The sequence below is a fragment of the Gobius niger genome, assembly GCF_951799975.1.
Source record: "Gobius niger genome assembly, chromosome: 11".
NCBI classification, from domain to species: domain Eukaryota; kingdom Metazoa; phylum Chordata; class Actinopteri; order Gobiiformes; family Gobiidae; genus Gobius; species Gobius niger.
In genome coordinates, this window is record NC_136862.1 from 20,612,592 (window position 1) to 20,630,843 (window position 18,252).

At 40.0% G+C, this 18,252-nt stretch overlaps 1 protein-coding gene across 3 annotated transcripts in view; it reads right to left on the minus strand.

The window, feature by feature from the left end:
• dclk1a (doublecortin-like kinase 1a) overlaps nucleotides 1–18,252 on the minus strand; it is a 53,023-nt gene that overhangs the window by 24,465 nt on the left and 10,306 nt on the right. For all 3 annotated transcript variants that reach the window (XM_079566290.1, XM_079566288.1, XM_079566289.1), the window contains exons 4-5: nucleotides 14,046–14,145; nucleotides 8,583–8,687 (exon numbers count right to left, since the gene is read on the minus strand). In XM_079566290.1, the coding sequence (XP_079422416.1) occupies nucleotides 8,583–8,687; nucleotides 14,046–14,145 (205 nt within the window). The remainder of the gene's footprint in view (nucleotides 1–8,582; nucleotides 8,688–14,045; nucleotides 14,146–18,252) is intronic.

The following is an 18,252-nucleotide window of genomic DNA, read 5'->3' on the forward strand; positions in this document are numbered from 1 at the left end:
TTGTCCGTATGAAAAGAAGCCGAAGAGTAGAGGGTACAAGGATTTTTATGTCGGAAATTGCATCAAAAACAGCCGAAAGTACAAATAGTTCTGCACTGAAGAAGCAGCAGGGGGCCATTATTTCACCATTAGTGCAAATGTCAATACACGGCCTCTGAGACAAATCTGGATCTGCTCCGACTGTGGTTTAGAGGAGGTGTAATTTGTTTTTATGCAATATTACCCCTTCTCACAATCTGTCCATATGATGAGAGGATTTTTCCACCAATAAAATAAATCATTAAAACCACTGATTTAACATAGAATTACATGTTAGACTGTTTTCTATTTAAAAAAAAAAAGAAAGTCAGATTGTTACAGAATGACTCTCAGCACATTCACACTATATTAGTTTGTGTAAATCATATGGTCACAGCGTTGTCTCTGATATTTTAGCATCTTCTAATCCAAGCCCCTGAGTGGTAACTGCTCACGACACAGAGGAGGAGAAAGGTGAGACAGACGATGCGACTTCTCAGCTAATTTTATCTGACATGAACCTTCAGAGAGCACGGGACAGATGGAGCGAGTGTGAGTGAAAATCGTTCTCACTTTATTCTAGGATCATGTGTGCGAGGCTCAGCTGGGGTTGTGACATCATCAGACGGAGACGTTTCAGCCAGCGTCACGCTAGCACGCTATGTGACATGCCTACACGCCAAATATAGCACTGACGGTTTGTAAGAAAGACTGGTATATTTTGGAGAAAGTAATGATTTATCAACGAGTGCGGTTGTAAAGAGACGGGAGACACTTGTGCTGGAGAAGTTTTAGTTCAACACATTGTGGTGGTGTTGATCATTCACGTCTGTCTATGCTTCCACAAGGAGAGATTAAAATAGTGGCGTCAAATAGAGAGCCAAAAAAAACAGCAGTAGGCTTATACTGTGTGAGACGTAGAATATTACAGTGAGTAAATCATGTTGAACCATGATATAGACAGATGTTAGTGAGGGACAAATACAAGACCGGCAATAGCTGGAGTGATTTACTACGGATGTCAACAATGGGCATGGCACACTCTGCTAGGGAAGTGAAATTCTTTAACACCAGCAGAGGAATTGGTTCAGTTGTACATGGTGTGAAAAGTTTGAGAACCACAAGTAAATGTAAAAACCTCAATATCCGTGTCTTATGAGGCTTTAAAAAGCAGTAATAATAGAATAATGATAATAACTAGAAATGCAATGGCTGCGCCATTGCGATTGACTGCGGAATTGCAGGAAGCGAATGCAGAAATTGCATAAACTGTTCAAATTGCATACATTGCTTAATTTGCATAATCTAATTTGCATAAACTGCATAAAATGTCATGTTGCATAAACTGTATAAACTGCATAAAGTGGTAAAATGCATGAATGGGTTAATTTGCAGAAATTATGTAAATTGCATAAACTCTTTAAAATTCATAAATCCTAAATGGCATAAACTCTTAAGTTGCATAAACGGTTTAAAATGCATAAAGTGGTTACTTTGCATAAATTGCTAATATTGCATAAACTTTTATATTCCATAAACTGGTCAAACTGTTGAAAGTGCTTGATTGGCAGAAGCTGCACAAATGGCTGAAAGGCCTGGAGTCTCCTGATTGGCTGGATTCCCCCATACACACCAATGCAAAAATTTCAAACTCCCGTATAAAAAAACTGGAAAACTGCAGAAGGCCAATTTTTTCTCAAAACCCACAAGTTGCATAAGCTGAACATGCACCAAGTGCAGAAATTGCATAAAATGCAGAAAAAAGTGCAGAAAAGCATGGATTTGCGGCAGCCCCATTATAAGTCAATGGGAAAAATCTCCGACATTTTGGCCGATTGCGGAAAAACCGTAAGTTGCAGAAGTCCCAAAAGTAATAGCACCCTTCTCCTCAACATGCGGAACGTTTTGATGCATAACTTGCATAAATTGCACAAAGCATGAAGGTGCTGAAAGCTCTAGAAAATCGGGAAAAAGATGGAAGAGGAATAATAATAAAGAACATGAAAACCAATAATTGACTGCGGAAGAATTCCGCAGTCAATCAATAATGGCTTACACTTATATTGCGCTTTACAAGCCTGTATTACCAAGTTTCTCAAAGTGCTCCACTGTCGTCATTATTCATTCACGCCATACTCAGTGGTGGTAAGCCTATCTGTAGCCGCAGCTGCCCTGGGGTAAACTGACAGAAGCGAGGCAACTAGTCTGTGCCATCGGCCTCTCCAACCACCACCAATCACCCTCTGCATTCACCCAGGCTTCCTGATGTTCCCAAACCGTCTCCCATCCAAGCACCAACCAGGGCCATCCCTGCTTGGCTTCCGAGATCTGACGGGAACGGGCGTAGCAAAGGCGGAAATATTTGTATTTATTTATTATTAGTAGGAAAAGCCCCTTGAGATGTAGCATCTCGTTTACAAGGGGGGCCTAAACATAACAGGATCAGCAATAAACAATAACAATCACAGTAAACTCATTCATACCTACACTCACACCACAGCTCTCCTTTTTGATCCAACCATCAAGCAATTCATAATATCAGATCAACATTTCTAGGTAGCAGACACTAAAGTGTTATAGATTAAACACAATACATAACACACAAATAAAACAATTAAAACAATATATATATATATAGGTGGGTAAACCAAACCAAATTAGCTAAAACAGGAGCAAGTTGATTTAAGGTGATTGTAAACATGAACCTTAAAAACATGGATAGTCGAGATAGAGCGGATTGAGCTGGGTAAATTATAATATGGAGAGACACTATGATTCATTGGCTTTAATTTAAGTGAATGAATCATAGGACAGTGTGATTCAGACACGAGTGCAGTTAGTTTAATGTTTAATAGCGAGAGCAAGAAGAAACATGGCCGCAGAGAGACAGTCTGTGCTGGAGAGAGGCTTTTGCTGATGTGAGGTGTTTGTTTTTATGGGACGTCCGTGTTGATTTTGCATATAAATTTCTTGGAGCCTGCTTGGGAAATAAATGAGATTTGACACAGCGTCTGTCTCAAGACCCACATATTATGTGTTATGACTCGATAGTTAGGAGTTGTTTAACATACATGTTAATGTATGTTCATAACTATTATACCTTGATATATATTTTTCTCCCTTTATGCTCATTATAAGTCAGTAGTAATACAAATTTGTGTCAAATGAATGTATTAACTATCAATGGATGCATCAATATTATGTGCGGACATGCAAACATGACCAGTTTACAAACCAGTGCTGAGCTTTTAGAGTTAATATTCATACAGTATTTCACTGAAATCATAGACAGCTGGACCCCGCATTATGGGCAGCAAAACTATACTTTATTTGCATTTTTTTACTTTATTCAATAAAACAACCATTGTTGGCCACCACAAATGTTTTGTAAAAAGTAACATTGCAGCTTCGTGGATGCGTCTGTCTCCCCATCATCACAGGTCTCTCTCAACGACACGATGATATTACAACAACAACATCACCACCACCGCTCTTTCTCCACACTATGTTCCAGACGCACACACACCGTGGTCTACTGCATGGAGAAACTAATATTATGAATGTCTTTGTTGGTGGAGTAATAATGAATACAGGGCTTCAAGGCTGCTTCATGATGAGCAGGAGGCTTTTAAATTAATGGACTCTTTTATGGTGTCTCAGCCTGCACTGAGCTGAATGAGACTCAGAGAAAACAGCTTCCTCCCAGTATCTCGGAGTACAGAGTGCAGTCTCCATGTCCACAATGGGAACGCACAAGATGTAACTTTTGATGGTAATACAGCTACAGGCGAATGTTGCTATGATACATTATAGTGAGAGAGGACGTAGAAGAAAATTGTAATTCTTATTGTGCATGCAGTAAACTGTTAAGAAAATAAAATAAAATTGCAAGGCATAACTTAATCACTGCTGCTACAGGGGCTCAAATAATGGAATTATACTTGAACATTGTGTGGCACAAATACAATAAAACAAATTAATATTCAAACCTATTCTGTACCAAATGTATTTAGCAACGCCGCCATGAAGTGTGGATAAATGGAGAGGGTTTCATCAGGAAGGGCATTCTGCACAGCAGCTTTTCCAAATCAAAAAGCAAATGCTGAGATGCCTTCAAAAGTCCTGGGAATTAAATTGCATGAAACAGAAACAACAAAAAGCCAAAAAGTAAATGAAAAACAAAACAATAGGCCAAAATCTTTTCCAAATAACAGGACGTGTAAACCTTCAAACAACAGGATGTGAAAGTGTGGACTGGCGTTGAGAGCTGGGTAAAAGCCTGGACTGGTCTGGCAAAAACCTCACTGGCAAAAGTTGGATTGAAAATAGGTTAAAACTGAGATCTGGAGCCAGCTATGACAGCAAGGTCATATCTCTGCTGGAGACAATGTGGTAAAATATTCACACATTTTTGCGACACTCCGGAGCTGAGAAAACATAGACTACCACAGCTACGAGATGGTTTTGAAGAAAATATTGTGCGCCACAAGTTAAGCTTGATTAATTCAAAGAGCCTAAACGCTTAACTTAACTTAATGTTGTTAAGAAAGATAGAAACGTGTGGTGCGAGTCCTGGACTCTTCTGGAAAATGATTTTGAATCTCACTGAGACTGTTCTATTTTAACAAAGGTCTAATTGAATAAAATGGAAAAACTGACTGCTTAAAGCTTTACTTAAAAAGTAAAATTCTATTCTAATTCCATGAGCCTGGATTCTTAAGTAATCTACAGCAGTCTCCAGTCATATTGAACAAAATCAACAGGATCATATTTCTGTGATTAGTTTCAATCAATCAATCAATCAAAGTTTATTTATATAGCACCTTACAACAACACAAGGAAGACCAAAGTGCTTCACAGAAAGATAAAACAACATTAAAAAATCAATCAATCAATCAATCAATCAATCAAATAAGTGCGATCTAAGTCTTAAAAGCTAGTTTGAAAAGATGTGTTTACTCAGCACCTGTAAGTCAGGCTGAAAATACTCTTTTTAAGAATGTATCTTTAGCACACAATAAATAGTTACAGTTGTCCACTTTGGCTGCTCACAGTGAAAAGTAAAAAAATGTGTTTAAGATACAACCTGAGCTTCTATGACTCGTCTCTATAAAGTACATTTGTAAGTACAACTTTTCTTTTACTCAAATGAGCTTGTGTTTATTCACCTTTGGGACACACATCTTGAGGGCAATTACATAAGTTGCTTTTACTGTGTGTGACACTGCAAGGGCACAGCTGACAGTCCATGGAAGAGCCTCATTCATTCGAGAGGGGTCTCGATGGAAGAGCACGTGATCAGTGGAGCTCCACTTCTCCACAGGCACTGACGTCACCTCCACAGGGCAACACTAGCATAAACTGATCCAAACTAACCCTGAACCTAACCTTAAAGATAGTGAAATGTACTAAAGGCGTCTTATTGAGATTCATTTAAATAAATGCCACGGGAGAAAAAAGTGGAGGTGACATCATTTCCTTTGTAAAAGTGGAGCTCCACCTCCCACGTGACTCTCCATTGATCGCGTTCAGACGCTCTTGATTCATTCAGGGTCGGAGCTGCCGAACACGTGTCCTCTGCTCAGTGCTTTACTCTCTCCTCACTCAAACACACCGTTGCAGACAATAACATGTTTTCAAAGACTTGGGGTAGAGTGGGTACATTGGCGGGTGATGGTGTGTTTTGGTGAGTTTCTGCGAACCAGGAAATGATTCTGACTAAGACCTTCAGTAGACTAGACAGCAGAGGGAAATTTTCGACAGGAAGACGCTGCCTTATTTGGGTGTTTACACTCCTTGTGGCAGCCATTAGTACGACAACCATGGCTCCTCTTTCTGTAACAGCATATACTATCACCTAACTAATAAAATTAAAATGCTTTATAATGAGGTTGCATGGGTGTAGCTACTTCCATTAAAACAAACCTCAGTGTACTTTTACTATTACCACTATACTTTACCTCCACCACCATACAACAACAACAATAGGGCATAGAGGCCATACACACATCATATTCACTCTTGCCAGAACTCTGAAAGTTCTGTACCGAGTGTCAAAACAAAAAACAATGTAAACTTGACACTCTTTAGGCGTCTGCTGCAGTGCTGTGACATCACATGCATTCCCTTTATTATTTAGCGGCCATTTAGTAATCGGAAGTCATTACCTTATTTGGATGTTACACACTTTTGTATTTCTGTGGCCGCTGCCTCTGTTCCGGGTTACCATGGCTACTGGGGATGAGTCTGTGTTTTTCATTTTCACCCAAAACACCCTGTCTCTCTCCCTGTCTCTCCCCCTGTCTGTCTGTCTGTCTGTCTGTGCGTCTCTCTCTCTCACCAACAACCCCCCTCCCTCCCTCCCTCCCTCCCTCCCTCTCTTCCCTCTGTCTGTGATTGTGTCTGGAATTGTCTCTCTGCAGCAGAGACGGAAACAGACGGGATCACACAGACTATGAGTCATCCTCATAACCTTTTCCCCAAAGTTTTACACAAGTTTTTCTCCATAAGCCACACCTGCTGTCCTCCATCTCATGTGTCGCTCTGCTGCACCATCCAAAACAAAGCCAACAACAAATCCTATCCAACAAATAATCCCATTATTATTGTTGTTTTGTATTTGTTCTTATTCTGCAAGCTCCTGTCCGCTGCTGGCAATTAGAATACTTACAATATCTGTGATTAAATATTATAAATTAAGGATGGTGTCCTGCACTTTAAACAAGCCTCCGCTGCACAACTGCTATTTATGGTTGTCTTTTGTGTCTCTTCACCTGCTGTATTGACTGGGGAAATTGTCGTGTTTGTGTGTCTCTTCTGTTATCTTCCAGTTTTTGTAACCTAGATATAAAAATTCAACTAAAAAAAACACGCTGATACACCCAACTGTCGTTTCACCCATTGGTACTTGGTGCGGGAATTCGTGCTTTTGCTTTCAAAATGCTTCTGTAAAGGTGTGCGGCTATATCTTCAAGGGGAGTTTCTGCGCGTTACATCAGCCTCCCAATCACCAGACTCTCGTGTTCCCAAACAACTATTACAGGAGGATATAAAGAGGAGTGTGAGCTGCATACAAAACATTACATCCACTGAGAGGCAGTGTTCAAGCTGCGCAATCACAAAGAACAAGTTCAAATTTGTTGCGCTAATCAGTCATAACCAGCAGATTTAATGACTAGAACCGAATGAACAACACTTCTCGAGGGGCTTTTGTCCTACAGCGATTGTCAATATCAGCATTCAGAGCTGTCAAAAGAGACTACCGTGTTTTCCAGACTATAAGTCGCTCTGGAGTATAAGTCGCACCAGCCAAAAATGCATAATTAAGACGAAAAAACAAATATGAGTCGCTCCGGAGTATAAAACCAGCAGTACATTGCCATCTAGCTTTCAGTCCGCGATAAGCACACAAGCCAAGAGCGCCCTCTAGCGGCTGTGAAAATAACAAGCTTGTGAAGTCATATATTTTGATATATGAGTCGCACCTGAGTATAAGTCGCACCCCAGCCAAACTATGAAAAACGTGCGACTAATAAAAAGCTTTGTGTTGAAAATGTAGACAATGGAATTTATTGAAGTTACACTCATTAACATTTGTTTTTTTTCATTTGGTGAAATGACATTATCTGACTTCTTTTGATTCCAACTTGAGTGATGTTATTTTGAAGTAACAGAGCAGTGGTTCCAAAACCTTTTCTCTCAGTGACACCTGTTTTATCGGTGGAAATATCCCTTTGACCCAACATCTATGTGAAATCTTACATAGATAAATGGCTATACCTTCATTATGATTCTTTGTCAATCACGCTTGGACCTCTTTTTCAAGAAGAGGGGAAGGCCCTAAATCATGGAATCACTGACACAGTATACTCTTGTTCTCGTACAATACTCCTCTCTGATAAACCGAATGGGTTCAACGGTTCATTCATAGTGGAGAGCTGCAGAATTGAGTCACCACAAGCCTCATCCTCAACGTCATTTCTCTTTTTTTCCTCTGTTCCCTGGTGAAATCAGGCTCATTTGAATTCATATTCTGCATGCACAAGGCACACAGTAAGACGATGGGCTCACCGCTGACAGACACACACACTGCAGCGCTTCTGATTTATGTATTCTGCGCCTATTTGTACTGTTTTCATTTACTGCAACACTGGTTCAGTAATGAGCTGAAAACACCAAGCAATCACAAAAAGCAGCATTAGGACTCCCATCTGTAATCATCATCAGCTCTGGGATACAGTCTCTGCACAAAAAGTGAGCAAATTGCTAATTGCTACATTGCTAATGTGACGTGAATGCAATTTAGATTGTTTTGTTGTTGTTGTAAATATTCTCAGTATCCTCACAGACAACTACACAGTCAGTAAAGCAGTTTGTCAGACAGACAGACAGACAGACAGACAGACAGACAGACAGACAGACAGACAGACAGATGCCAGCTAAAATGTTAACAGCAAGATATTACTACAAAATGTGTAATAACTCCACATTTTGTAGAGGGGGGTGGATCACACCTGTAAGGCTGAGAGCCTATGCAAACATCAAAAGAGTTAAAGTCGTCTTACCAGATGCAGGGGACTTGCTGCGCAGCGGCTGGACAGTCCTGGGGGAGCATCGGGTTAGAGACATGGTCATCTTCCCATAGTTCACTGACTTCATCATCCGAGACTCTGCAAAACAGACACGCACAGTAATATGGAAATGGTCGTTATACAAAGCCAAAAGAGACTCACAGGCTGTCAGAAAGTCTTTTGCATCAAACTTTAAAAATCCAGCTGTTTTTTTTAGCTCAACATCATTCAGTTTTTGTATGAACAAGTAAATCCACTCGAAACATGAAGTTAGCTGCTGCATACCAAGCATTTCATTGTTAGTCCTGAGCTGCTGTCTGCAAAATCAGGGCAAACTTTTTAGTAAGAAGCCTAAGGAGACGAGTTTGCTGAGGTATATCAAATCTATATATAATGGAATAGAATTCAATTGACGCTTACACTTTTAATATTTGTCAGAGGCTCTATTTTTACCTGCCACTCCAAAGTTGAGTGTAGCAGCCCCATAGATCCAATAGATCCCACGATCATCCCACTAACAAGAATTAAAAGAGCCCATGCAACGGAGAATGTACATTTACTTCCTTGAAAGTAGGTTCAGGTCATTCAAACTTAAAATAAGCTTCACACGAGTTTAACACGTGTGTGAAGATGTGCAAAAGGCCAATAATAGGTTCATCAACATCCGACGTCAGACTTTATTAGCACTTTATTAGCACTATCAGATCACAACGTCTGCAAAGCCTCTGCACTTAACACCAAATTCACGAGTTAGCGCGTGATAGCACTGTTTCTCGAGAACTTACATTATTACAAACGCTTCGCAATCAAGGACGTGATTGTGGTGGCTGAGGTCATGGGTTGTGAATACCAACTTTCCTAAGAAATGTCCTAAAAAGCTGAAGAAACTACATATTTGCCTATTTATTTAACTGTTCATTTGAGCGCATTCTTTATAGTAAAACAATATTCTTTTTAAATTGACCTTTACACCATGTTCAATCACATTGACAGTGCCTCTTCGTAACTTTTGATTGCTGTTCATCTAAAGTCTACTGAAAACATATTGAAACACATTAGCACATCTCTAATGGGTTTACATTGTCTGAAAAGGCTGCGCATTAACCTTCACGATTTTTTTTTTTTCAATTGAAGTGACGACAATCTGAATCTGAGTGCAGATAAATGAGCCATGTGATAGTAAAAATTCACACTGGCCGTCTCTCGTTTCCTCCTAAACCTCCCGTTCATTAAGCAGCCCCATTAGCGCTCATTACCGGAGGAGAAGAGAGCTGAACCCAGTCTGCATGTGCACAGCCCTGTCGACACGTGCTGCTGGAGCTTCACTCTTTGGAAACATCTTCGTATTGAGTGCATTTGTGTGCGTGCGAGAGTTTGTCATGTAATGTGGGCACTGAAAATTCTCAGACAATCACTTGGGGACCTATTTTCTTTGTGGTGACTCATACCACTGTAAACTGGATTTTAAAGGATTTCAAAATCAATTACATAGTTTCACAATTTGTTGCCATTTGTTTGCCAGAGCTATACCCTGAGAGTGACTGAAATGTGGCCTCTAATCTGTGTTTTCCAACCCCCTCCAATATTTAATAGAAAGTAAATATTACTTATGTTACGCCAAATTGACCAAACATTATATAGAAACTAGTTTATCAGAATGCTGATATTTAAGTGTTAAATTCTGGATAAATTCTGGAGGCAAAAAGCCTGAAAGACATGAGAAATGCCTAGAGTCCCCCTTGCATAAGCGCCACCTCAGGGCCACCCCATTGAAAACCGTCTGAACACACCCCTGGGTCTGATTAAGGTTAAGCTCCAAAAAGCCATTTTTAGGTCTCTGTAAGGTCCCCGCAAGGCCCATGGTCCTGAAATGTGTGTGTATTTGTGTGCGGCCCGATGATTACATGCACAATGCGTATTCTGTTAACGTGATGACAGTGTGCCAGGACTGAGGCAGAGCTGGTAATTATACAGTCAGAGTAGGACGCTCTTGTCTGTCGGCTGCAGTCTCTGAGGGTACAAAGAGGTGTCAAAAATGTACCTCATGTTCTCTGGGGCAGGTCTCTACAGAGCAGCACCGGAGGTATAGAGTGAAAATGTACAAAAGTATAATAGCTTTGAGGAAAATGGCTACAGCGGTGGTATCTTACACGACACTTAGAGCACATTAGACTTGCTAAATCCGCTGCTAAAGTAACACACTTTTTCCTGACATGAAAAACAGCATGCACGCATTAAAAAAGTGTGATACAAACACTGCCAGCTATCCGAACAAAGCAACTTGTTTACCTTAATAAATCCTTTTCAAAATCCCTCTGGGGGTAATACAAGTGTTGATGGGATGATTAGGGGGTCTTTCATCTCCCCCTGGTGTATCTGGCCAGAAAACCACAATAGCAACTTTGCCTGCTCACTAATGGGATCACGAAGAAGAAGCTAACAGGCAAAGCTAACTGCGGGCTAGCGCCACTTAAACAGTACTTACAGCCAAGTTTGAGTGAAGAAAATGATCTCCATTGTGTAACTGGATGTACAATATACATCCCTCCCTTTGTCTTTTCTGTCAGCGTAGTATTTACTCTCACGGACAATTAATGAGTAAAAAAAAACGCAACACGCTACGACACCTGCAGTGGCCTCTCGGAGCATGAGTTGCTTAGTACTGCTTTAACAACACAAAGGAGCACAACCATAGATATCATATTCACCTTATTATTATTATTATTAACATGGCTATAAATCTGAATGCTGGAACATGTTGATTATGTTCATATGTATGCAGTGTCATAACTACATCTCTGACGTTTACAACAAACCAAACGTTTGAAAATCGGTCGAAAATTGAACAAGTTATGGTTATTTAAAAAGTGCATAAAACCCAGTGTTACGTGTGAGCGAGATCCCTGTGGCAAGATGGCCGCCATGTGCGGACGTCGCCCTCCATTGGCCAGAAGCATCTAGCCTTTATTATATGATATCTATGAGCACAACCATATGACATTAGAAGGCAGGGCACAAGCACTTTGCGGTGTGCAGAATGTGCAGAACATGCAGGGTCACTCAACCCAGCACGAGTCGAGCAAAAGTCATTTCAGTAAAACACAGACCCAAAATAATGAGAGGAGATAACGGGCTGCATGTACAATAACATGTTTGTACTCCTAATTATGGTGCAGATGGACGCCGAATGAACCACAGCTGCTCACACTTCACTGCCTTTGGTGTTTTAGTTATGTATTATTTGCGATGAGAATACAAAAGAACAAAGTAAAAAGACTAATATAAAAATCCAATACACACCAGTCCATCCAATCCCTCTGATGGTTCATAATTGCTGTCTTTGAAAACCATGAAAGGGTGATGTATATAGTTAAACAAGCACTTGATGGTTATTGCATTACGCTCGCTATATAATTGAGTAAATAGAGACGAAACACACTCTCTGGTCTGACAGATACAAACTGATCAAATAAATCTCAAAGCTGCCTGTGAAACGGTCAAACTCAGGGTGACCAACAGCTGCAGTGGCTGGGAGATTTCCAAAGCAGATAGACATGATCTCCTCAATGCAATATGAGCACACAAATCAATGAGGCCGCAATGAATGTTCCCTCAGTGGTAGGGTTTACTCAGGGACATGGTTTTGGTATATAGGTTGGTGTTAGTGACCCAGCTGGAAATCGATAAAATCTTAATCTTGCATATATCTAGTCAGTCTCCCTCATTCGCACTCAAAAAATGAAAAAAAGAAAAACCTGGCAAGTAATCCTTCAAACTTACTTACAGAGCACATTACAATGAAAGGTCTCCAAGTGTCTCATCCATTGTCAAAGTGGGTTTCTAATATGAATATGAATGCGAATGAGTCGAGCATATTTTTCCTCCCAAATAATGAACCTTGTTAGCCCGTTTGTGCGTGTAAAAGTGATAGACAGAGGGGACGCGGCGGGAGGGGCTGCTGTTTACGGCTTGGACGCGGAGGAGAATAATAGTTAATGCATGAGGTGATACTAAAGAATTAAACAAAGTCCTGGACCAGAGCCAGAGCTAGGGATGAGAGTGAAATACAAATGAGCAGCGGATGGCAGAGAGTGAGCGGGGTCAGAGCAGGGCAGACGGGCGGTAAAGTGAGGACAAGCCAGTGCACTCGGGGAGTATGACACGAAAGGCATGAACTACTGCAAAGTGTTCGAAGCATTTAGGGAATTGGTAGGGAGAAAAAAATAGGCTAATAGTAATTATTGATGAAAAGTTGAAAATGAGAGCCTGAATATGAGGAGCAGCTGTAAAAGTTGAAAGTAGCAGGGATAGGCCTTCAAAATGCAGGGTGTCTTGGCTCACTTGCTTTATTACTTTTTATTTATGGACATCTATTTGCTTAACTTGTTTAATATGGTGTCGTAGAATTATGTGACTGATTTTCATTTATGCATTTCTGGAAAGCACTTTGGCAAGCAGAAATAGTTTTTAAATGTACTACATAAATAATCTTGAATCAAATTGAATAAAGAAATCCGTATTTGTTAAACAGAGTGACAGTATCATCACATTATAATATAACTACTGCAGAAAGACTAGAAGCAAAAGTGGCCACCTGAAGTAGGCTCTTCAACAAAAAAATAAAGTTGGAATGTTTGCTACTACTGCTGTGAACACAACGCAAGTAGTAATGGTAAAAGTATAAGTCAGAAAAGTAGTAACAAAATGCATCAGATCATTTACACCGAAGTCCAAATTTCTTGCGCATTTTGCATTTAAAGCGGAGCCTGTGTCCACAGTGAAGTGCACAGCCCACACAGCTCTGCCTCTTGAACCAGTCAAGTGTCACTTGCACAGTAGCAGCAAAGTAACAAGGCCAAGGCTCCAACACAACACAATGGTGAAGAGGCCACAGATGCACAGAGAAACCAGGCCAAAGTGAGTCAAGCTAATGATGAATATCCACAAAGCAGCACACATTACGAGCTACACAAACGTCTGATAGAACATTTCAGAGCTCTTTATTATACACTGATGATTGGATTTAGCAAGAAATGAAAGAATCATGTAAATGCCCTTTGTATGAGGAACCAAAAGCCTTTTTATTTAATGTAAAATGTATTAAAATGTCCGACCGTGTATTGTTCTTATCTAACAGGGCCAGAAAACGCCTCATGGATATCTTTATCTTTGCTTTTGGTTAAATGTTACTAATACGTTGATTCAACACAAATATTATAGAAGGTAAAGTATTATAGCTCATGTTTATTTGCGTATCAATACAGAATACCGCAGTTGTACCAGATACACAGAAACAAAATGGCTGCAAATGAAACACTGGATTAAATTTTCAAAGCAGTGGCTTTAACACTTTTTTGTCAATGCAGCATAAGACAGTGGACGGTAATACCTGCATCCTTCTATTAGTTTTGGAAAACAAAAACGTAAAACACCAAACATTATCTAAATTGTACGCACCAGTTTCATCCAGCATCAGGTCGTCCTGGTAACGATGCTTCTCTGGTCCACATGCCACAAAAATGTCCTCATCACCAAAAAAATCCTGCAGGCAGGCGACCTAAAGAAAAAAGACAACAAATAAATGTCATTTATTTAATCTCTTTTAAACCGCCCACTCACAAACAACTGCCTGTGGCAAACACAGCATAGAAGATAATACATACAAACTAAAATAATATAGTCTGTGCCATGTACGGTCTTCTGGTCGTACTCAGACAGTTATATATTTGTGGCTGAATAAAAGGTTCAATAGCTGTAGGAAACACATGAGCACTTGATGATTTGTGTTTTCTTTTAATTAAGGATTTGCTCCACGCTTGTTATGTGAGCTCAGGTGAGCAGTCTGCTGCTCTGGTCCCAGGAGACACACAGGAATCTGTTCTGTTTTTCTGTTTTGAGAGAATGTGAACTCACTGAGCTGCACTGCTGAGGTGTGTTTAATGAGACCTTGATTAGTCAGTAATTCACTATGCACCACATGAACCGGACATCCGGAGAGAGAGACAGAGAGGTCAGCTCTCTTATATAGTCAGCACAGCACATATGAAAGAGCTTCATAATGCCTCACTGTAGGAGCCCCATGAACAGGCTTCATGCTGTGCACATTAAAGGGTAGTATTTATATACAGCACTGTGCAAAGGTCATTACAGAAAACTGAACATTTAGACCTTGTAGTTGAAGACCTCTAACATTTAGATGATATGTAAGTTCTTATATTTTGACATATATTTTTTGACGTTTTCACTATTGATACCCCCCCCCCCCCCCTTTATGTGATATGATTCTTTGTACATAAGATTTATTTTTCATTTTGTACATAATATTACTATTTTCTATTACTTACAGTAATAGAACAGTATCCTGTTCCTCATTGTTCCTGCCTATTTGCTCTCCATGAGTGTTCTCGAGAGCTGGTGAAACCAGTGAATTTCTCTGTTGTGATATCATTATCTTATCTTATCTAAGCTCTTTAAACCGTTACTGAGTCTTGTTCATAAGCCCCCGATGTGTGCATTGTGCAGCAGACAGATGCTGCTCACTTTTAGAGGCTCAACGTCTGTTTTGAACTTGCAGTGAGAAATCTCTTTTGCTTTTCTATTTGATTCGGTGAATGACTCTTTTAATGGAAAATCTGTAACTATAATTACATTTAAGCCTACAGGCAGAATATTCAAGTCCAAGGAACTCTAAAGACATCAGCATCATTCACTGAATATAAAAAATATGCTCAAGTCTTCACCATTGTGGGACATGAACCTTTAAAGAACGTTTCTCTCGAACAAGATCTTTAATTTGAGTTTATCAACGCTTTCAAAGTATTTCGATTTTCGTACAAGCTGCTGTACTTTCAATATTTGGTGAATACTTGAGAGCGGGCGTTGCTCAGAGACAACTGCAGATCAACGCAGCATGACAAATCTATCCTATAAAACCCATTAAGATCTATCATGGCTCGGGCTTCAAGCATGTCTCGTTCAGCCTCAAGTCAATGCTTACACTAAAAGATACTATTATGGCCTTATTACGGCAATTAACATGAAAAAAAAAAAGTCACAGCTCGAGCATTATCAGTCGAGCGCCAAGAGGGACGGAGGCTATTCTGTTATTACGAACCAGGAAGAGATCTTGCTTTCATTCTACCCTCCAAATGCTGCTGAAGAAAAAAATAAAATTCTGTCATTTTTATGAGGGTCCAGAAGTGTTGCTCTTGAACCAAAAACCTTAATATATGACTGAGGCAATTACACAAGGCGGCTGACCATTTTGATTGAGCTAGACAATAAAAGCAAGGGAGCACAGATCAAAGTCGATGAGGATATACTGTTGTGTTATAATATACTCCTGGTCCCAACTTTTGCAAGATGTGGTTTCAAATGTAATTATATTCTCAACATTTCCAGAATGACTTGATGCTATATTTCTATGTAGAGTGAGTAGAGTCCCTATATTTTCTTAATATGTCAACAGGCATTGGTAGGTTTTTCATTGAACATTTTCGCAGGCGCCCTGGTATCTGTGGCTTGGTCCTCTCTGTCACATTCGGGCTCATTTCCTCAGATATTGTCTAAGGTGTTGAAATGACGGCGCCTTCATTACTTCATAAATATTGCTCTGCTCCTGATCGGATCCCACTGCTGCACATGGGGAAGGTTATTGCACACAGAGGGGCAGGTTCGGTTTACTAACAAGAGATCTGTCACGCACATGGGAGAGGTAGGCATCACCCTGCCAGTTTCTCCACACTGAATTGCACGTTTGAGCTTTTTAACTTGTTATTTGAGTGTGTTTACAAATCAGTTTAACCCGTTCTTCTTACATGCAGACTTTATTCCAAGCTGTAAAGAACAAGAAATGCAATAATTGAGGCTGCAGCGACATGCGAACACTCCTGGAGCTGCTAAGAGTAAGGGTGATATCGGCTCATGTGTAAAAGCGTGTGAAGAAGCCTGTGATATTCCACACAGCAGCCTATAGGTAGGCCACATATACAGGGAGACAGTGTGAAGAGCAAGGGGCGTGAGAGAGTGGGTTGCCATGGCGATCGTGCCCCGTGAGGCTGGTGCTCAGCTGGAGATGCACACATGCTACTCACTTCGCATAATCTTTAGCACGCAATTTAACCTTTAATCAGCCTTCATGTGCGCAGTGTCATACTCTTTTTTTTTGTTTTAAATGTGATTCTTAAACTGTTATGCCCTTTTGCGACTATGCCACAGTTTTCTCAATAATGGATTGCGATTGTGGCTAAAATGGTTTGCCCAGGTCTGAATCCAAATGAATCAACGAGCTGTAATGTGGTCGACTTTCAAGTGAAATGACTTTTTTTCGTTCCCAGAGTACAAGAAGTAAAGCCAGAAAGAGCGGTAGAAGAAGAGAGCTGTTCCCGAGTGCTGCTGCTGCTGCTGCTGCTGCTGCTGCTGCTGCTACAATCCCAAAACAACAGGCTTTGATGTGGCTGGTTCAACACTCAATCTGAGAAATGGTTTGGTTACACAACAGCTACTGATTAAACAAGGGAGGACGGAGACGCAATTAATGGAGTGAGAAGTATGGTGAAAATAAAGACAGTATTTTGTTAACATGCTATAGTAACTGGTAATAGAGAAATGGATAATCACATTTTATGAAAGTAACCTTAAAACTAGTTATTTAGTGACTAAGAATTTATCAATATCAAGATGACATCAACAGAAGATTTGAAGTGACGTCAAATTAGCTGAGCGATTCCCAGATGTTTTATGTATTGCCTTGTTTATCAATGCAATTAATATATGTATTATCATTATCACCTCAAAAATCTTATGCAACAAACACTCTTCTGTGAGGTTACAGCACCATCTAGTGTTCAGATGCAGAAACACAATTGAGTCGGTTCTCTCCTTTTATTATTAATAATGTTGATTCAAGGCTAACCAGCAGAGGTTTGGTCGGTACATAGGGGTTATATTCAGGTATGTTTAGTAAATAAAGAACATTTGAGTTTCGATGTAAAGTCTCAACTTCATTCAGCGCTGTGCACCAGTGGATCCACAAGATGGCACTGTGCGGTCGGCAGACAGTCCCCTGCTAATGAACTTAAGATACAATAAGTTATAATAGTCAGAAAATGCTCTAGTGTCAAAATAGAGCACAAACCCAGTTAAGGTTATTTAGTCTTTCAAGTTGAGTGAGTGCTGGGTATCAAGTACACTCGGCTCTGAAGGTACTTGAGCACAGTAGTGTAATTTGCAGGGGTAATAGTATGGTTCACTGTGTAGTACATCAAGTATGACACTATCTGAGTATTTAAGTACAAAAATCAAAACAAAATCAGTACTTTTACCAGAGAAAAGAAATCATTGTGTTGTTTCAAACCTTCACATTTTTGCTTTTTCCACAAAATCACCATTCATTCAACCAACCAACCAACCATAAAAGTGCATATGACAGGTTTTAATGTTTTTGAAAACATGACTTATATGGATGGATGGATGATGGATAACATCAGCTGCAAGTTCATCAGTTACATAATTATCATTTTATTTCAGAAGAAGAAATGTTGGGCAAAAAAGTTATTTTTATTTGAATTTTTTAAGCCGCTGACAGGAAGTGACACAGATAAAGTTAAAGTTTCATAGCAGTTTGACTCATTTCCCATTGACTTAACATGGTAGGCACGGCAAC